Source organism: Thunnus thynnus, chromosome 8 (assembly GCF_963924715.1).
Source record: "Thunnus thynnus chromosome 8, fThuThy2.1, whole genome shotgun sequence".
In the NCBI taxonomy this organism is placed as follows: domain Eukaryota; kingdom Metazoa; phylum Chordata; class Actinopteri; order Scombriformes; family Scombridae; genus Thunnus; species Thunnus thynnus.
In genome coordinates, this window is record NC_089524.1 from 30,488,127 (window position 1) to 30,509,937 (window position 21,811).

General features: G+C 38.3%; 1 protein-coding gene across 1 annotated transcript; it reads left to right on the plus strand.

Annotated features, from left to right (window-relative positions):
- The first annotated feature begins 1,017 nt into the window (after nt 1–1,017).
- On the plus strand, nt 1,018–10,185 carry LOC137188317 (protein shisa-like-2A). The gene is made up of 3 exons (XM_067597929.1): nt 1,018–1,297; nt 6,459–6,595; nt 9,412–10,185. The coding sequence occupies exons 1-3, from the start codon at nt 1,116–1,118 to the stop codon at nt 9,597–9,599; spliced, it is 507 nt and encodes a 168-aa protein (XP_067454030.1). The 5' UTR covers nt 1,018–1,115; the 3' UTR covers nt 9,600–10,185.
- Nucleotides 10,186–21,811: the final 11,626 nt, after the last annotated feature.

Here is a 21,811-nt window from a genome sequence, read left to right on the forward strand (position 1 = left end):
CAGATTCTTCAGGTTTTCTTGCCATAATCATTCCTACTGTTCATGATGACCATTAGAAAATCCCTTCATAATGCACTTGCAATGTAATTAATGAAGGACAAAATCCACAAGCCTGTGCAAAAATGTATTTAAAAGTTTATCTGAAGCTAATATGAAGCTTCAGTCGTCCAAATGAATCAAAGCAAGTAGATATCTTTCAACATTACAGTCTTTTTAGTGCCAAAGTCCCTCTTTTTGTTACTATTTATCCACTGCAGCTCAACAGGGAAACACTGTCCAAGGGAACACAAAGAGGGAATTTGATGCTAAAAAGACTGTAAATGTGGCAGGTATCCACTTGATATGACTAACTCAGACCGCTGAAGCCTCATATAAGCTTCACATCAACTTGTAAATGCATTTTTGTACAATTTCTGTACATTTTTGTATGGTTTATAGACACACTGTAGATTTTGTCCTCCATCACTTACATTGAAAGCACATTTGAGGGGGGTTTACTTTCCTTAAGTCTTATCATGAAAAAATATGCATGCATTTGTTCTATTCTTGTTATCCGTATTATTATTTCTTTTTTCTGGTAATTTACACACACATGCATACACACGATGAACACATTCTTTTTTTCTTTCTATTGCAATTTTTTTTAGCCAATGTTAAAATAATAACACTTTTTTTTAAAGTACAGATCTTAAATCTGCAAATGCATTCATTTTTCTGAATTGTTAATTCGTATATAGACTGTGTATATATAGGTTTATTATGAACGAGCCTATAGGCCATACAGTACATTCAGTTCCCTTTTGCCCTTCCGTAACAGTGATCTGAATGTATTATTCACATCATTATGTTAATGTCAGTATTCATACAGTGCTTTAGGGATATGATAATGATAAAGCCTATTGAATTTGGATTTGAATTAGAGATAGAGAGAGAGAGAGAGGGAGAGAGAGAGAGAGAGAGAGAGAGAGAGAGAGATGGGTGGGGGTGCAGCTCCTGGTTCACACAGTTGTGTGACGGTGCTGGGAAGTTGCAGTGGGAGATGGACGGAATGAGAGCAGGCTTCATGTGCGCCGCACCGCACCCGGCTGCCCCTGTGAGGACAGTCTGTTTCTGACATGAGCTCGGACTGCGAAAGTTATTACAGCAAAGAAAACGTGCTCGTGGAGGGCTTCACGTGTCCCAGAGCGGACAGTGACACCACGGCACTTTTCTGCTGCGGGTTCAGTGACTTGAAGTACTGTTGTGATGACCCCAACAGCTTTTTCCCATACGAATATGGATACATGTGGTGGTTAAGGTAAGGAGAGAGAAACACAATCAAATTAAAGTATTGTCTAGATTTTTTTCCCCCACCTGTGTATCTGCTACGTGAGATGTGTAGTTTAGGGTAAATGTACCTGCATCCGGCGTGGGTTATCACGCAGCATCTTCTTTTATGACACATGATAGCTGAGCATCATCAGGCGTGAATTCCCCTGCAGCAAACAGCAATTCTGCACAAAACAACTGATCAAGACTTTTATAGCAATGGGATCTTTTAAAGGTAAAAAAACAAAACAAAAAAAAAACATACAGGTGTGGATTGGAAAGCACATAAGTGACTGTGTATACCAGTGCTTTGTGTTCAGAAGCCAACATGTTGATGACATTTTGCAGCTTGTCTCGGTTTGGCTCTTATTAGGCTAATTAGCTGTCATCAGTGAGAGACTGAAGACTTGTTAGGAAGACTTTTGATTTAGCATTTAACACCGGTGGACTTATCTTCAATCAATAAGAGGGGAACTCTGAATTTTAATGTTACCTTGACTTTCATTATGTTTTACAGCGAAACTGTAAAATATGATGCAGGTTAAAAGGAGGACTTGGATCTGGGAGATTTTCCAGTGATAGAAGAGCTTATACTATTTGCTGTGACCCAGATTAGTTTGTGTTTAGTGTTGCTGTGTGTGTCTGTAGATGTTCCTCCAGTTATTCTCACTGATACATTTAGTTTGTACCTGTCATGTATTACAATCAGATCTGCAGCAATGACAACAATCTACAACAATCATTTAGTCAATTAAAAATGAATCAGAAACTATTTTGACAATCAATTAATCATTTAGGTTCTTTTATAAGCAAAAATGCACAAAGTTTGGTGTCAGGTTTTCAGATGTGAGTATTTGCTGCTTTTCCTTGCCTTTAATTACAGAATATTGAATATATTTGGGCTTTGGACTGTTGTTCAGACAAAATAAGACATTTGATGATGTCAGTGTGCCATCCATGAAATTGTGATGGACATCTTTCACAGTTTTGATGCTTCAGACTAAAACGATTAATCGATTAATCTGAAATATAATTGGAAGATTAATCGATTATGAAAATAATTGTTATTTGCAGGCCTATAATTACTGCATAAAAGGCACAAACTGGGGCTATACTATGGTATGAGTATGTCCAGGTACAAGCAACCAGAGCACATTTCCTTATATTTTGTAAATGAATGTTTTTTCTCAAAATGCTCTCAATCCTCATTTTTGTTGCTTTAACTTGATTGGATTTCTATCAAAATTTGGGTGTTTTGACTGCTTTGGTTATAAGCTAAGGACAAAAAACGAGAACAGAGAACTCACTTACCTCTATTTGCATCTCTTGTTCAGAAAGTTGTGCTTCTATTCATCCAGGATTTGCAAAATCTGTCCCTGAGATTTTTACTGCCACCTTAGTACAGTCAAGGTGGACTGAATTTAATTTGTGGTGCTCATGTTAAAAACGTGTTTCTCCCACTGGGTCCCTGTTACTCCACAGATATAATAATCCATAGACCTCATATAGTCACTAGTTGTCTTTGGGAAATTAGTTCCAATGAACTGTTCATATTGAGTGGATGTGTGGATTATGTGGATCTAATTTTTCAATGCTGTGACCACAAACAAGATTCCAGTCGCCTCCATTGCACTAGGTTTGGAGAGATTTTGTGTATATCTCAAAACTAAATAAAAGTAAATCCCAAACTATCTGCATGACTAGATGCCCCTAAAGGTAAGTGAGGTAATATGTTTTTGTACTTTGGTGAAGTGACCATTTAAGTCATAATAGAGAAAGTGCATTTTATGTACAAAATCACATTATAATGCACAGCATTGTAGTGAAAATCAGAGTGTACAATGTGCGGATCCTGAATATTTTATCATTTAATTAGTAATGTTGTTATTGAATGTAAGTGTGTGTAGCTTTTCTATATAAAAAAAAGTTGATCCTGGTTTATAATGGGCTTTTAATCTGTTTGTAATGTATTATAATGTAACTGACATGATGTGTTAAAAATCATCTCTGTAGGAGGTTTGGTCCAGTGAGATTAGCCGGCTCTGTGCAGCATATATCTGACCATTCTGCATCATTATGTGTCATTATGTGTAACAATAATTCCACCGAAACACTGCTGTGGAGTGCTTCGCTACTCTCAAGGTACAGAGTAGGCGTTTATATCATAAGGCATGAATACATAACACATCACTCCTGCACTCCATTGTTCATAGCTGAAGCACATTGGCACTTTGTTCAAAAGATAGTAAATATTTTTAGAGAATCAGAGACTCTGAAATTAAATCAGCTTCATATCTCTTTTTGTTTGAGCTTGCTGGGATATTCATAGAAGCTCTAGCTGTCTATTTTTATATTCCAACTGAGAGTAAATAGACTGATCATTCATACCAAATATGCATGTAAAGATTTCATTCAGCATTTTCAGGATTAGAGCTTCCAAAAAGTACAAGAGCTGAACACATACATAACATTGGACCATACAAATAGGAAATATTATTTTAAGTATATATTCATCCTGTCACATGCAAAGGATGGTAGACGAGCAGACCATCTCACACACTGAGAATTATACAGTACATTCAAAGAAAAAGTTGGCTGCAGAGTCCCATATAGGAAGTAACATTCCAAGCAAGAATAGTGGGCAACATATGATGAGAGGGATCATGACTCAAGGTGGACTGCATTACCAGCACAACTGAGAACTACAGAGGAAGAAGAATAAAGGTTTATTCACACAGAAAGCAAAGTGAATTCTCACCTGGCATCATTCGCATGAATGTGACTGCTCCAACGTGTAGACCATGTTGGTTTGCCCCAATCAGCCAATGTTTTCTGGCTGTATGCTAGCTAGCAATGTGGTGACCCTGTGTGTAATAGCTTAGCCAGACACATAATTCAGTGGTACAAGGATAACTTAAATCTATTCTTAATTCTGTCCAGTTACTGTAAAAATAAAATAAAAATCACATATAAAATAATGCTATACAGATTTATTATATGCAGATGTTTTATAGCAGTTACACTAAGACTGATTTGTGTGCTCACAGATGCACAAAAGAGAAAATTCTCAGTAAAATTTTACTTAAACATCTAAGAAAATTCATAGCCTGCAACCTGCAGTATAATTACTTCGTAGTTACAGTGTAATTTTTTGTACTAACAGTACCAATACATATATGTAGGTACAGGGGAACAAGATGTGACGTTATGGAATAAGGGGGTAACAATTCAGGAACTTACAAAGAACTTTTACTCTAATTATCATTTATCTACCAGGTACCTATTCTATTATTACAGGGTATGTATGACCTCCTGAGCAACATATGGACATTTGGGAGAAATTTAGAGAGAACTCATACTGTAGTTATTATTTAACCACTGGGTACCTACTCTATTATTACAGGGTACAGTATAACCATAAAATAGAGCAAAATTCTGGATGTTTCAGGGAAGATGGAATGATGACTTCTGCAGCACGTAATAAATCTGATGTGATTTTATTTCAAAATGACCTTATTACCAACAAACAGGCAAACTGTAAACTATAAATCAAATAAGTGACAAAGATTTGGCTAGAAAATTTCAATTTTGTAATAGAAAATAGATTTGTATAATACAACCCAGTGTAGTGGGCAACATTTGGTCTAATCAAAGTGCTAACTATGGCCTAACCTCACAGGGGTCAAAAACCATACCAACCAAAAAAAAACAAAACCAACCCTGCACACCACATTCCCCGAGTCACCTGATCCTGTCCAGTGTACCACAGCTAACACTCACACCACCCTTTTCACACATCCTGAGTCGCCCTTGCGAGCACAGACCTTGACAAGGAGCCCGTCATGTCCAAGAGAAAAAACCTTATGAATGGCCAAGGCATAGACCAAGATGCTACAATGCATATGTCCTTGACATTTGCCCCACTGAATAAGGCCGTTGACGCTGCTGCACCACATGTGGAGTGCGCTTCAACCACGGTGGGGGGGGTCCTTACCTGCCTGCCTATAGGCTTGGGAAATGCACTCACGAAGCCAACTAGCTAGGTGCTTCTCGGATAGGGCTTTACAGGCCGCTCCCTCTCCATCGTACCAGAACAGCTGTTCAGCGCGCCGAAAGGGTCTCTGTGTTCAACATAACATGCCAATGTGCGTACTCGGCACAATAGATGCAGGGTGTCTAGTGGTGTATTAGCCACAGCGATGCCCAACACTACCAGGTTGCCAGTTACCGCGACCAGCTGCGCACCCAAACAGAAGATTTTCTCAAAATATTCCAGCGTGTCCCTATTCTGCAGCAACTCCACCTGTGGAGAAGTAAGATCAGTGAGAAGATTCCCTGTTGCTGAAGTCAGAAGGATGTGAGTGGCAGTGAGACGCTGCCGAATATACTGCGTGGGACACATGTAGTCAGTAGGCGCATCCTGATTGGCTGGCTATGTACATGCAAATTTCAGAGGGCGAACGTTACGTTACATAGAGTCCAGTAAGAGCAGAGCATGTGTGAGATAGAACAGCAGCTATGTTATCTTATGTACAGCAGCTTCTAAATCAAATGACGGCCAGCCAGTGGCTACTGACATAAAAAAACTTTGATTGCAAACTATTGAAACTTACAATAGACATCTTATAGTTACTCTATAGTAGTTACTTACTCAAAGCACAGCTGTGCCCAAATATTGCCTCACAGAGCTGCTAGCATTTTGTTGTGTTTTATGAATATTGGTCATGACAACACTTTACTCACCACCTCTGTTGTAGATTTTTGAGAAACACAGACATAGGAAGCTACAGATTTGTTTTCCAGGGAAATATAAAGACTTACTGACTCAAAGATGTGTTTGATATGATTTCCGCTAAATTCAAGTTCTTTGGCAAGCTATAGAAGGCTCGTGATCTTTGCCCCAACTAAAGTCTCAGTCAGTTTTTTCCAAATTTCTACAACTGAGGTGGTGAGTAAAATGTTATCACAACCAACTGCCATAATGGACATTAAATCAATATTTTCTATTTTAACCTGTACCAGCATGTCAAATAGTTGCAGTTGGATACATTGTTATGCATCTACTGTATGTTATTTCCATCTATTGTACAGTATACTGAGAGCATATGGAAGGTGATACTACTACTGTGTCTTTGTTATGTGTCTTACAGTCTTGGAGCTCTCGTGGGTCTCTCTGTGGCAGCGTTGGTTCTCCTTGCGTTCATCATCACTCTCTGTGTCCTCTGCTATCTGTTCATCACCACCAAACCCAGAGGTCTGGACAACGGGCTGCCGCTCCGAGCACCAGGTACTCACTACAGCTCGGTTTCTCTCCAGGGGGCATTCTGCTAACACATCGATAAAATACACTGAATTATTTAGGAGCATGTTATTAATGGCTGAGTGGAATGTTTTGAAAGAAAACTCTAGGAAATGGGGCATCACTGTTATGATACCTGAAGGTTCCCTAGTGTTTCCCCTTCCCTGTGTTCCCAGTGCTTCCCTGTGCCTGTTTCAGAAAGCGGGTTTTGTGAAAACTCTGAATTTGTTAACCCTGAGATGAGGAAACTCTAGGTTTTCAGTTTCAGAAAGAGAGTTAACTTAAACTTGGGGTCAGTTACCGCAGTAACTGACTCTCTGAACCTAACCTTCTTGCTGGCAGGTTTTCTTCAACAAACCCTGAGTTTCTCTCTGTCTCCTCCCTCTTAGAGAGACTCGCTGTTTCATTTCCTCATTCATTCAGTCCATATCAAAGCGCATTCATTAGCGGAGGTTTACTGTCTGTCAGTATCTAAATCCTGGTTGGATATTAGTTTAGTTACTCAGGACTTACTCAGGATGCACATAAAAGTTACCGCTTTTATGTGCATCAATCATTTCTTTGAACAGTGGTTTTTTTCTCTCACATTCAGATATTACACAGCGTGAATTCATCCTCAGCTCAGAATAAAACCTCTGCATGTCTTTCTGTTATAACGCTGTGACTCTGTACACAAGACAGCTGTTAGTTTGTTAGAGCAGCTCCTGTGCTGAAATCTTTGCATCAGCCTGCTTTTCCCCCACTCCATCAACTTCCATTTCCCACTTCCCTGGAAATAAAGCCTTTATTCTTTTATCTCCACTCTAGTCTGTATCTGCTTTTGGGTCCACATTGCAAACCACAATAATCGGTACTCAAATGAAACAAGTAACCAGACTTTGCACGACTGCTCATACAAACAATGCTCTTTACTTAGTTCATAATTAATCTTTTTGAATATGTTGTGGTTTATTTTGACAATAATTACAAAACTATTGAGTGAGCACTAAAGAAATTCAGGTTACAATCAACCGGAAAGAAAAGATTTGAAGTGCAGCAACATTTTCATAAGCACAAAACTTGTTTGGAGTGCTTTGGTTTTATGCTTGGTGCATTTGAAAACTGCTCTCATTATTTTCTCCAAGTAGATTCTCAGCACTTGACAATAATTCTGCCCTGTACAAGGACACATCTTAATGTCTCTATTCATACTTATGCAGACTATGGATCAAGTTTATGGGGATCTCTGACATTGCATTCATTAAGGGATAAAAACTAAGAAAAAAAACATAGAAACTGAGCAAAGGAAACCCTCAACTCAGATCTAACAAGACAGTCCCCTTTGTGAGTTTAAAATATCTATTGTGCACATTTCTCTCTTTTATTGTTAATGAGCTTTAATCGTATTTAGGCTATTTGTGTGTGTTTGCAGAGAAACAACGGAATTATGTGGTCTCTTTTGTTAAGAACATGAATCCCTCCCACACCAGACTGGACAAAAGTCTGACCAACTGGGCTGTTCTTACCTTAATCTTTGTTTTAGCTGTTCAGACTGAATTCATAAGAGTGGAATAGTCCATACTGCAGTTGCTGAATCTTTCTTTCATAATGAGATGGAGAGAAAATATTTAAATTGTCTGTAATTTTTAGTGTAATTAGTCATTTTACAGAATGATTTCTTTTTTTCATTAATACAAAAAAAATCTAGCCACAATTCTTTGTTAAAAAAATTCAAGTTTATTCATTTTATTGCATCAGTTAGATGAGAAGATTGATACCATGTCAGTGGGTTAGATATGATCTACGATTTTGGCAGTACGAGATGAAATGGTGGCATTTTAACAATAGTGTCAGACTTAATTGTTAATTATATAAAGATATGATTTGGCTCAGTTCTAAACAACTACTGTGGGCTGTCCTTGTCCTTCATGGCCTTTCTTGAGGCTATTTGATACAATCCAAACTCTATATATTATGCGTATGTACTGTATGTTTCTTATTTCTTTGTCAGGTAAAAGGCTGAGTTTTAACCCAGTTCTGCAAGGAAACTGTCATCATGTCTTCTCTCGAGCATCTGCTGTGGGAGCAGAGATAACAAATTCTGGCACTGGGGGACTGTCAAAATTTTTGTAACTTGGAAAAACTTAACTCAAATAGAAAATATGTTGTTTTGGAGTATGTTTCATTTGTGCTGTCTACTGTTTGCTGTTTGTCTGATGGTATTAAAGAGAATGAAAAATATGAAAGCAGGGCTATAGCCACCAAAGTTTATCATTTCTTAAAGCTGCACTGTACTATGTTAACAATGAATAAAATGACTATGTAATGTGAAATGGATCACTCAATGTGAGAAACCACAGAGAATTTGCACCTGATACTTCAGTTCCTCTCAGCTTCACAGAGTGTTTCAGTGTCTTTCAGCTCATTGATTTTGTTTTACTTTACTGTTTTGGTTCAGTCACTTCACTCTCATAAACTCTGAATTGGTTGTTTTCAGCAAAAAAGATCTGATAAACTACTTTACACTACCTGCTCAACACCAAACAGCCATTGAATGTAGTGAACATAGTGGAGCATTTAGCAGTTAAAGAGTGGAGACCAAAACAGCGCTATAGCAAATATCTGACTTCTATTAATCAGGTGGCCAGAGGCAACAGCTAACATGTTAACAGCTTTATAAGGCAATGATATGTCAGTGTTGTGTTTGCAAGTAGTTCTGCTGCCCCCAGGTGGCCAAAAAAGCCATGAAACTAAACCCCAAGTTTTGATAAACTGTAATTTTCCTTCAAATAGCATTACATTTAAAATGCGTTTCTGTCTTCCAGGCTCTACATCCAGTCCACAAGGACCAGGGCCGAGTCAGACCAGCGCCCCTACTGGCCCTCAAGGCCTTCGGAAACACTTCCTGAGAGGCAAGCTGGATTGTGACAACCAGCCACCGGACCCTGACCGCCTTTTCCAGCGCTGTTTCATGGCTACTGTCACATCTATCAATGTCGAGGGTCCTGCATAGACTGCCACACTTTTGGACTTTTTGACATTCTTTTTCTTACATGGTGGCCACTGACCTGTTCACTATACTGTATCCTTCTTCAGTAGAAGACTACAGGGTGGGTTGAATTTAGATTTCCAAATAATCAAACATATTTATCTTTTATTATGTTGAACACAGCTGAGCTTCAGAACTCTGACAAGGAAATTTCAGCATTCAAATTCAAATACAAGAATGAAAACAGATGCATATGTGATTACAGTTTCACATTTTTGCATTTATTAGCTTTAGTTTGGGACATCATTTGTTGTTATGTGCTTGTGTAATGTGTTTGTGAGTGATTTTGCACCTGATAATCAACATACAGAACAGAATTCTCTCTATTTTGTCGCTAGCCTCAAAGCATTAATGTGCTGTCTCATCAGTGAAGAAGCTTGAAACAAGGTTTGAAGGAAAACCAACAAAAACAAAAAAGTACTGAGCCATATGAGCGATAATTATGTAGACTCTTTTATTTTAAAGTTTTCAACCTGCAGAAAGCCTTTGGAAAATGATGTATGCTAACTGTAAAATTACAAGAACAGAATACAGATACGTTATAATTGTCTTTAGATGAATGAGATGAGATGAGTTCAAATACATTTATTAGCACTAATTTCCCTTAATATTTCCCTAAAGTCCAGAGGTTGTCACTTGCATTTTAGCTTTCCTGTTTCTGTAAAAATGAAAAATACACATGCAGAATTCATTCATGCTCTTGAAATGAGATCCACTGAGAAATAACCTCAGTATGTTCTCTGAATGACAAGTAACCATTGACATCAAAGACTCAAAAATGTTTTTGCTAAAGCTGACAGACAGAGTGAGCTTGACAGACAAAAGAAATCTCTGGGGTACTAAGATTACCCAAATACTGTTTTTTAATTTTTCTTTGTGCCTGTTCTGGTTTCTTCTCAATTAGTATCCTCTGCTGTTGTGTGGTGAAGGAGAAGATAAAGTGAATAATAAAAGGAGCTGAATAGATCAATATATTCTCAATCAGCATTCTCAATCAAAAAATTCTCTGTATCTCTATTACAGTAATACACCAGAGATAAAAATGAAATCAGTTTAATTATCATGATGGCTTGATGACATCATCAGGGTTGTTTTCTCAGACTTGACAAAGATTGGCGAGGAGTTTTAAATATATGATTGTATTTCGTATGTGCTCCACCCTCTAATGAGCTTTGGTATTGGTTTACCCCTCGACGCCTTGCCTCGGCACCTGAGAAAGATCTTTGCACTCACCGCCCAATCAGGACATAGCAACTGCACAGCATCCTTCCACTATAAGACCCCACGCTGCTCATCTCCCTTTTTCACAGGAAACGGATCACCTGCGGCTCACTCAATGGATTTGTGATGCAATCCGCAGAAGTTATGAAGCGGTGGATCACCCTCTCCCCAGATGGCCTGAGGGCACACTCGACTAGGGGCATTGTGTCCTCTGTGGTGCTTTTCAGGGATGTCTCAGTAGAGGACATCTGCTTGGCCGCCTCCTGCTCATCCACTTCAACCTTTGTACAGTCATATCTCAGGGATATGACTGCTTGTTTGGTGTCCCATGCAGTGCTTCATGCACTGTCTAGGTGGGCCTGGTCTGGAGCGTACTGAGGTGTTGGTAAGTGTCCAGCTTGTTTGTTGTTTTTTTGCAGTGTGGCGTGAGATCCTCAGGCAGGCGGTGCTCAACTGCTGAACTGCTGCTGTTTTTTGGTTAGCTGGTTTTGGGCCAGCTGGGAGTACAGCTCATCCCTAATTGCCTTCGCTTTTTGTAATAACTAATAGCGAAGCCTGTTATAGGGTGGAGCATGTACAAAATAGAAATAGTAGTTACCTGGATGTAACTCCAGTTCTTATACGTGCGGAGCCCTCTAACTACAAGCCCAGCTGGCCCCAGTCATTTGTTGCTGAGTTTCAAAGGGAGATGAGCAGTGTAGATATGAGAGGATGCTGCGCAGTCGCTACCTCTTGATTGAGCAATGAGTGCAAAGATCTTTCCAAGGTGCCAATTGCCTATTGGTAAACTAATAGCAAAGCTTATAGAGGGCTCCACACGTACTCATAAAACTGAAGTTACATCCTGGTAACTACTATTTGCTCACTGGGCAGAGAGAGCCTACTGAGTAGCATTATGGGAATCGTAGGCTCCAGTGTTTTTGGAACTTGACCTATATTAGTGACTAAAGGTCAGGACATCTCCCCCTCTGCTTTGATTTCCATCTCCAGCAATGCAATGGAGTGGAAATGTGACACAGCTGCATCTGGGGGAGTAAATTGCTAAAATATTTCTTTAAATATGTTCATCTGGAAACACATCGCGATGGTTACATTTGTTTTTCATAGAAATGGAGCTGTAGCTGGTCTCACATGGATGTTCCAAGTTTAACAGCCACTGTGGCTTAACACTTTCCTGTTGGGGTGAAATTTCCCTTTAAAGAGTAAATATATCCTAGATTATAACTTACTTAAATTATAAATAAATAAGTGTGGACAATGACAGTAACAGGAAAATGGCCACCCCTCCCGAAGATTTTTTTTCCAATAATTAAGATGTTCAAAGGTGCTTGAATGAATAGAAAGATACCTGTCATTTCCTAGTGTTAAGTTACTGTTTAGTGTGAACTGCTGTCAGAGACAGCCATGTTGTCCTGATGGTCTAGTGGTCTAAACTCATTTAAACAAGGTCATCTGTTTGAATCCAGCCTGGCACCAAAGTGTGTGCATCTTGCAGTTCCTGTCTATCTATTGTGATCTCTTGTGGTTTAAAAGTTGTACAATACATGTATGTCAAATTATGTGCATGTGATATTAAATATCTTGCTGTAATTTGTACTGTAGCCCAAGCACAACATTTTCTATTTCATCCAATTTTTGAACAAATTTCACCAAAATATTTGACAATACACCTGAAAGCAGCAGAATGAAGTGTGATTTTTTTCAGAATGTTATGACCAACATTTTGACTGTTGTAAGCGTTTTAAGTTTAAATAGACAAAAAATACCCCAGTTTTGCACATGTGATGTCATTGCCTCAAGTTGTGAGAAGGTGTGTGGAAACCATGTTGCCCCAGTGGTGCAGTCAGTAAGTCACCTTCTCTGGGGATGCAAAGGTCCAGGTTTTGAATCCCTAGATGGCCTACTTTCCAACAATATAGTAAATCATGCATGTGGTATGTTTTCACATGCTTTTTGAGGTTATATTAAGTTGAAGGTTGTGACCCTGTGAAAATTTCTTTTTCTATTTTTCTCTGCTAAAAGTGTATGTGCATCAAACACCATAAGACCTAGAAATACCAAAAATTGGCAGGTGGGTTGCAGATTCCACCCACTACTCAGGCACATATAATGACACTTATTGACCTTAAGGTGACACTGTAATAATCAAGTTTACATTTTTGCAATCTCGAAAATGACTTGGCCTAGAGTCAAAATCTTTCATCATTTTAATCTCTCAAGTCATCTGCATCTGGTCTTCTGATCTACAAATGTCAAACTTTGTGAGTTTTTGCAATCTGCTTTGACTCTGATCATTACCGCTTGCGACTATATTTATGTTTGGTTTTGAAATACCAAAATAAAATATTTTAAAAAAAGAAGAAACCATCGTTTTTTGTTATGAATTCTCCTGTTGACTGCTCACTTCATTTTATGAATATTCATGTAATGTCTGTCTCTGTTTACGAGCTTGTTAATGACTTGTGTTTCACATCATTCTACTTATAGCGAGATCTTTGGCAGCTTAAGTGCCTCTTACTGATAAATGTGTATTTTCCAAAGTTATTAAAGTTATGACTACACATGCACGTGTGCTGTCTCTTGCTTTGATGCTCAACTTAACTTTGATCTTGCTGCACCTCGAGCAATGTCTTTAAATCTTATTTTCCCCTTACCTCGGGTAATGCATATTTTATGGGTTCAAGCACCTGTTGGAGCTGCTCAGATTATTTATTCTATGTTGTGTGATGTTTTTAGCCCTTCATATCAGTCAACATCAACATAGTCAACATAGATTTGGACATCATATTGCTTACTTCATATCTCTTATCATTTATTACTCAATTCATGCAAGTGCTTCACAAAGGAGCCAAATATCTTGAAGACGCAAAATAAACTCCTAGATTTTGTTATTGCACACTGAGATCCCTGAATCTTCTTCTTGATGGTTTGAAACTGAAGTTCACAATTTACTTTCAAAGTGCGTCAAAATTAATGGGCAACTTTCAAGTTGTAGGTGATACATAAGCATATATTTAAAGATGATACCCAGAGTTTCTTATTTATTCATTTTTAAGCAGTGTGAAGCAGCTCAGGCTAATGTGCTTTCATCTGTCTGGAGGCTGAATAGGTTTATCTGTGATGAAAGTTCAACACTGTCAAGAGTGCATAATGCAGTTTAATGACTGACTCTTTATCCCAACATTAAAGGTATACTATGCAGGATTTGTCGGTTGGTGTTGCTGTACACAGCATTCAAAGTCAACGAGCAAGAGAGAGAGAGAGCAGTGGTTGAGTGAGCTAGAGAGTGAATGAAGAGAGGAGGTGGTGCTGGTGAGAACGAAGCTGTGAATCAGAGTAATAAAACTTTTTCCAACTTTTCACAGTGGTTACATTCTAAAGCACAAATAAACACACCCACTCACAGCTCTGCATGTGTGTGTCAGTCAAACAGACACACCGACAGCAGAGGAGCAGCACACAGCAGCACTCTGTACACAGCAGAGGAGGGAGACAGAGAATCAGGAGAAACACTCAATCAAATAAAAATAAACCAATCATGAAAGTTGCTGTTGCTAAAAACCCTTAAACTAACCATTAATCAAAAGGATTCTTGCTGGAACCTTTAGTCTTACAAAGAACACTTAAAGAACCCTTTCTTCAAAAAAGGGTTTTTCAGAAGCAAATGGTTCTGGGTAGAACCTCAGCCCATCAAGAAGAACCCTTTTGGAACCCTTAATTCTAAGAGTGTAATAACAAAACAGACATCAACTTACTGTTTCCACGATGATCAAAGCAAAGAAATGTGTTATATGAGTTTGTCACAACTGTAATTTATGATTTTTTTTATTTCAGCATGTGTCATGTATCAAGGCTGAACCCAAACGTAGATTTAATTAAGTTCCCTTATTGCCCTTCCTCATGAGGGAGTATGCAAATGGTGGCTGCAAGCTCAAGAACTGTACTTTGGCTTGTCTCTGTGTCGAAGCCAAATGGTAATTGAATGTGCTTTGGTGTGATTGAAGGCAAGGTTTGGAGCGCTTAGAAAGGCTATGGACATAAACCTGCATGACCTCCCTTTAGTAATTCATGCATGTTTTGTCCTACATAATTATTGTGAGGCCTGTAAAGAGACAGTTGATGAAAGCAGAGTGATGACAGCCATGCAATTTGACCAGGAGTACCCGCCCCCCACACAGAATAACTACTGTCAAACAGACTGCAATGAATGTGAACGAAAAAGAGTGAGAAGAGTGGTTACAAAATTCCTTGACTCTTGACTTGGGTGGTGACGTATTAAGTTTTTATTTTTTCTGTTCTGCTGTTTTCTTATCTATATAAACATGTTTATGGAGTTGCATATTTTTGCTTTTTGTTATAAATGTTAATCTTCAGCAAAAACATAACATAAACATGCTGTGATGATACTACAATTCTGGTAATTTTGGGGGGAAAACTTTGTTTCAGTCTAGTCCCAGTCTGTTCGTTACTATTTCACAGAGCTCAGTCTAAAAAACGTCATGATGAGCAATCAGTTGGGCCTGCTTCACTGGATTGGTTTGCTTTCTCCAAATCATTAAAGGATGCACTTGAGGCAAAGGATCCAAAGCTTTTGGCCCCCCGGAGAACCAAGATAAAATCAGTTCTGATCCAAACACTGTATGACACCCTGAGCAACCAAACAATGTAGGTTACTTGAATAATTCTTATGGAAAACTACTGCACATTTTAGCTTTTAGTTGAGATTATACTCAGTATAATGCACTTTTTACATGATACATGTTATTTGGAATGCCTGGTTGGACTAATCAGAAGACAGACTATAGGCTATAGTATGTACAAAATGCATTTGACATTAAGATAACAAGTTCCACTTATTCTATAATCACCCCCACCCATACACCCACACACACATATGCAGGTTTTTGTCCACTAAACGGACATCCCTGCCCAAACCAGTTTCTTGCTGCATTACAGGGACACCCCTTTTTGCTTGCTTCACAGAGGTACCTGAGGTTCACAGGTAAGTATCAAAAAATCTATTCTGAGCCATACAACACAAATTTCACTTCAGATACTGAATACACAAAACACAACTCAAAGTATAACAACCTGACAACATGCCTAATTACGGGGACAGTAGATAATTAGGTCCATAAGTCCCACCCATGACACAAATGGAAATTATGAGGACTAACTCAATTTATGAGGACAGCAGATATACAACACATAAAAATGTCACTGACATACACTAAAGGGTCAAACATGATTAAATGGAACATGGCTAAACACATACACTAAAGTGAAAGCATTGTGCATTAAAAGGACACACCTTAGATGTGTAGGAATATTAATACTTTATTAATGAATTACCTTGTTATTGGGGGCGCCGCCTCCCTTTTGGTTAGGATTTGTTAGTGCTAGGAGGGAGCACTAACCCTTGTTCAATTTAATCAGTGAATCAGTCTCATGATTGTAAGTTCTTGTCCCAAACAGTGACCTCTGTTTACTGTGGCTCAAAGAAACAACCAAACACCTTTAGGATAAATGAAGACATTTATTAATAGCTAAACATCTTGAGGATAGATGATAAAGCATAAGATAATATATAGAAAATAATAAAGAAAAAGAAAGCAAAATAAATAAATAAGATCTATAAATGGTAAAGAAAATAATAAAGAAAATTATTCAGCAAGAGTGGCTTGAGGTGTTTGACTCGAGGCTTAACATATTGCACTGAGGAATGCAAAGGAGAGGCTAATTCAACTGCTCTAAATAAATTCTTTTAATTGTATGTTATTCAACATCAAAAAACTGTTGAAGTGCAATATTCACTTCATAGTTCAGTAACAGGTCATCACCTTAACAACAAAGACCAGTCATTTAGAATAGCATGAACTGCTGTTCAGAGCTAACAAATGGTACAGGTAAATCATTTTCATATTTCAATGTGACTGCTCAATGTGTGAAAAAATAATGATTTAAAAAGCCTGACTATAATAGACCTTTATTCAAAATAACACTACATGGCGCAGTTTGATTTAGCTGTGAAAATAGTGTTAAAAATGATTGAATGATTGAAACAGCAGAGTGTTGGTTCTTTGTGAAAATTAAGTCAAGTCAAGTCAAATTTATTTATATAGCACATTTCATATGGCAAGTGTAAACTCAATGTGCTTAAAAACAAGTAAAGATCATACACAACAAATATAACATTACATATATAAAACAAATATGATAAAACATAAAATAAGAAGATGTTACATATATAATATAATATATAAAAACATATAAGACAGTATAAAAAAATCATTATTATTGTTAAAAGAAATAACAATAATAATACTAAAAAGAAGGTTTCACCCATTAACCTAACTAAAAGCTTGTGAAAAAAGATATGTTTTTAGTCTGCTTTTAAAAGAAGACACTGTTGTAACAGACCTGAGTTCATGTGGTAGAGAATTCCAAAGAGTAGGACCATAATGGCTGAAGCCACCATGAGCTGATTTAGTATTTATTCTAGGTATGGTGAGGAGACCTTTATTTGATGATCTCAGGGGTCTGTCTGGTGTGTATTCAGAGAGCATGTCAACAACGTAGGTGGGAGCTAGGCCATTCATAGCTTTAAAAACGATAATAAGTATTTTAAAATCAATTCTTTGCTTTACTGGGGGCCAGTGAAGAGAAATTAAAATAGGAGTGATGTGTTCACACCTTCTGGTTTTGGTTAATACTCTGGCTGCAGCAGACTAAATAAGCTGGAGTTTATTAAGTGTTTGCTTTGCCAGTCCAGCAAAGAGTCCATTAAGCTCCATTTGTAAATACTTGCATCTCCATGGCCAATCAGAATCTCCATAGTTATATGTGATCTATTCCCCAGGACTGATATCCTTCAGTGCAAATAAACACAGATGGGGCTTTCCATCCACTTTGATTGTTTTCATTTTGCTGTTTGGGTTCACATGGTCATCATTGACAAGTCTCCCTAGGGGGCTGTCCTCTTTGGCAGAATCAACACTGAAATGGTAAGAACATAATTCTGATTACAAACTGTAACAGTATAAAGACTGAAGCACACTAGCAGTGATTGCATTTTTCAGGGATATTTATCCACCAATAAAAAAAAATCATGTTTCTAGATGGATTACTTGTCTGTTTCCATATAACTTACTAATATACTAATACTACTAGTATTACTAACATTGCGTGAGTAAGAAATAGCAGAGTTTGTATCTCTGGATGAGTTTAGAAAAGACACTGCAAATTAATTACATACCATAACTGTTTTCCATTAAAATGAAATTCAAACATGAAAACCTTATGTGCATCATGGTACACACTTATCTGTTCTCATGTTCATGTTTAGTTAGGAGTTCCCCTCTAAGGAAGTCTCCTTTCTGAAAGTGGTGGCAGGTGAACACTCCTCAACCTAACAAAAAACAGAGGATGAGTCAGGAGAAGTGATAAAAGTTAAAAGAATAGTTCAATATAGGCCTGTGCTAAAGACACTTATACTTTTGAAACTCACCTTTGAATGAATTTATGTATTTCACATCAAATCCATCCTTGTCTTTACAGTATGTTGACATATCTTGACAATATTGAGGACAGACATCATTTGGACTGGACTATTCTCTTCAGTAAACAATCTCTCTCTTGGTTGTGGGATGCTTAAGTGAGTCTCTAAAAAACAAGTTCAAAAAGGAAAGACAACCCCTTATTGATGACTCAATGGTGCAACAAATGCATGCAAAATTTGCTGTGGCAGGATGTGGAAGGAACAGCCTTTCTGTGGGTCAGAATGCATTATAGGCTCAGGAAGATGGAGATTGTGGAGAGGATGAAAGGAGCATTCAAGTATGTGGTATGTGTACAGAGATGCTAAAGGTACACCCAGATGTGAAATCTTTAAAGGAGGGAATGAGCCCAACCTGTGCATACTGAAAAATCTTCATGGCAAATGCCAAGGCTGAGGAAATCATTGAAAAGTCTCCAGCACTGAAGCTTCCTAAAATAGATGGTATCTTCAAGCATTGAATTGATCATATTTGATTTCATGTGTATTATTGCATTTATGATAATCAATTACTTGGAGCTAATACTTTTTGTTCCTCCAACAAAGATTGTTGCCATTTGATGCCTCACTGTCAGCAGACACGATATCCGAACCTGGGGCAGCAGGATCCAGTCTGATGCCGGAGATCGTGTCCAAATCAAAATATCTATCTATGAAATACCTGCAGATATGGAGCTCATTGCAGGCAAGCCACCCCAAATCTGCTCACAGAGCTTGAAGTACAGCAACACTTATCGTGTCCACTTCAGCGTCCTGTGTCAACCACTTCATGGTACTTTGCCTGGATGGTCCTGAGCTTGGTCAATATTATTGCCTCATTCACTGTGTCTTGTGATGAGGAAAGTCTTTTCCCACTTTATCAGAATCTTCTTTGTCAGGATACTGTTCTTGAAACGCTACCAAGATGTCTGTGTATTTGGTATAACAAGACTCCCACTTGTTGTTTTCTTGGGCTTTTATAATCTTGTAATGCAACACTAAGCAGCAACTCCACCTCATCATCTGTCCACACATATGAATCAAATTTTGCTTTCGGTTTTGCCATAGCAGCTTAGGCCGTGTGCCGTGTGCATAGGGAGAAGTGAGCATCATTACCTCATTACCTCATTACCATCACTGACATGCCTTTGAGGTGCCCTCAAGGTGCCCTTGAGCAAGGCCCTTAACCCCAATTGCTCCAGTGGAGCTTCTCAGTGACTGGCAGATCAGGCTGTGGTTGTACTGGGCAGCTTCCAGGTGTGAATGTGTAACTGTGTGACTGTGATCAGGGTTTTCTTGAAAAAGAGAGCATTGCTCTCAGTAAAATTACCCGGAATAAATAAAGGTTAAAAAAAAAGAAAAGTGTTTAACAAGGTGAAAAAAGAGATTTCACATAACAATAAATCAATGAATAATTAGCTAAGTCTAAGTGTTCTGCCAGAGAGAAATAAGCTTGCATGCTAAACGGAGGGGGGAAATATCCGTTAAGAAAATTAACCATATATGTGTGGACAAGGCATCAGTGCAGGGTTATTGCAGGGAAGTGGTGATGGCTTGATGACAGGCAGGTGTGCAGAGAGAGAGACAGAGGGTCACAGGGGGGAAGGGAAACAAACAGACAGACAAAACCAAAATACAAAGCACACATTATTCATACTAAGGAGGCTGAAAATAACAAAAACACATCCACAACAGACAGGCAGGTGTCATGGAGGAGGGGTCATGACAGTATGTGAATTTACAGCAACCTGTATAGCATGTGTCAGTCTCATCCACCCTTGCCACCATTTTTCTATTGATATATAGGAAGGTGACATCCCAGACTGTTTCTCCAACCTCTGAAAACAGCTGTAATTTAGCACATCAGACCTACAGTATTAGAATCACTGAACAACTGGATAAGTTTACCTCAGAAATTGTTGAGATAAAAACAGGGAATAAAATTTTTGTTATTTTCCTGTCACAACCCATAAACATATGGAAGAAATGAAAATGGGTCATAGATATTGCTTCATTTTAAGGGGTTACACGCCCAAAAGGTTGGGAGCGCCTGAGGCAACTTGCGATGTCATTATGGAGTCAGTATTGTACAACTCACCACTGGTCTTCTGTGCTTAGAATCCTAATCTACATGACACAGAAAAGTCATGTGTTAAACCTCCTGCCTGACGATAATTAACCAGGATTGCTGCAGGGAAAAGGGGTATAGATCTGCTTCCTAATAAACTCCATCACAACCACCTCCTGTTTAGTAGTGCAGGGATCATGGGATTATTCAGATTAATTTTGGTTATCAGAAGTAATTAATAATTGATTATTAAGGGTAGGTTTTAATTCACATTATATTCACCTCGGGGGCACCGCCCTGGAAGACAGGGAAATGATAACCAATTCATCGATTCAGTCTCAAAAATGATTCATCCTAAATTTTGGTATTGTTATAGAAGTCTTGAGCTCATCAATTCAGAAACTCCAGGAGATATGGATGTCTTATGCAAAAAGATTTATTGACAAACATAAACTTGATCACCCAAGGAGATAGCAGTTACAATTCAAAGTGCCAGTGTAGACCCAGTGAAATTCCACAGCAACTCTGATGGAAAAAAGTTGAACCACTCTGTTATTCGGGCAGCGCCCAGGTGACCTTGTCCCTTGTCACAACATCACTATAAGATTGTTTACTTTAGAGCTGTCTCTATGGCAACAATCATTAAGCCAGGTCAACTCAACAGGGCAGAAGACAGCTGTCTGTCTATCATTGTCTGCTTGTCTAAGGAGCATTTTCATATATGACACATATATGAAATTCCTTCACAGGTATCACGATTAATAAATAGACTATCAAAATAAAGGGTGAAATCTGGTTAAATGATTAATACCCAAATTCAGTCATAAACAATGAAAAAACAACACAATGAAGGCAATCTGGTGTACTAAACTGTGGCCAAATGTTAAGGGTAAGAAATACGTGGATGTCTTTTGTTCTTGTCTGATCAGCTTGTCTCTATCAGCTTTGCAGACCGCAGCTCACAGAGACCGTGTGGAGGGTGTCCATGGCTTTTATTGATAAGATGATGTCATGGGTCACAGACCACAGTGATCAGTGACTTCTGTGAGTGTGGTCATAGGTGGAGTTAACATCCGGGTGTGAAAACATGAAGGCACTGGAGTTCAATCTCTTCCTTTGTTTTCCAGAACACAGAGCATGCATGATCAGTGGCTAGAGAGAACCTATAAACTGATGTGACCCTTGAATTACAACTTTATCACCTCCACAATTAAGATGCAAAATCTACATTACAAGTTGCTGTGGGCAGTGACAGAGAAACAGAATCTGACTTTTGAAATTTTTCACATTTAAATGGAGATGACTTCAAAGTAAAGGTTGAAAGTGGACTCATTACTGTGTCGACAGGTTGAC

What these genes read in the sequence shown, in the direction of transcription:
- LOC137188317 (XM_067597929.1), top strand. Translation starts at nt 1,116, where the DNA reads ATGAGCTCGGACTGCGAAAGTTATTACAGCAAAGAAAACGTGCTCGTG. An exon ending in GGATACATGTGGTGGTTAAG is followed by an intron (nt 1,298 to 6,458) that starts GTAAGGAGAGAG and finishes TGTGTCTTACAG; the next exon opens with TCTTGGAGCTCTCGTGGGTC. An exon ending in GCTGCCGCTCCGAGCACCAG is followed by an intron (nt 6,596 to 9,411) that starts GTACTCACTACA and finishes TCTGTCTTCCAG; the next exon opens with GCTCTACATCCAGTCCACAA.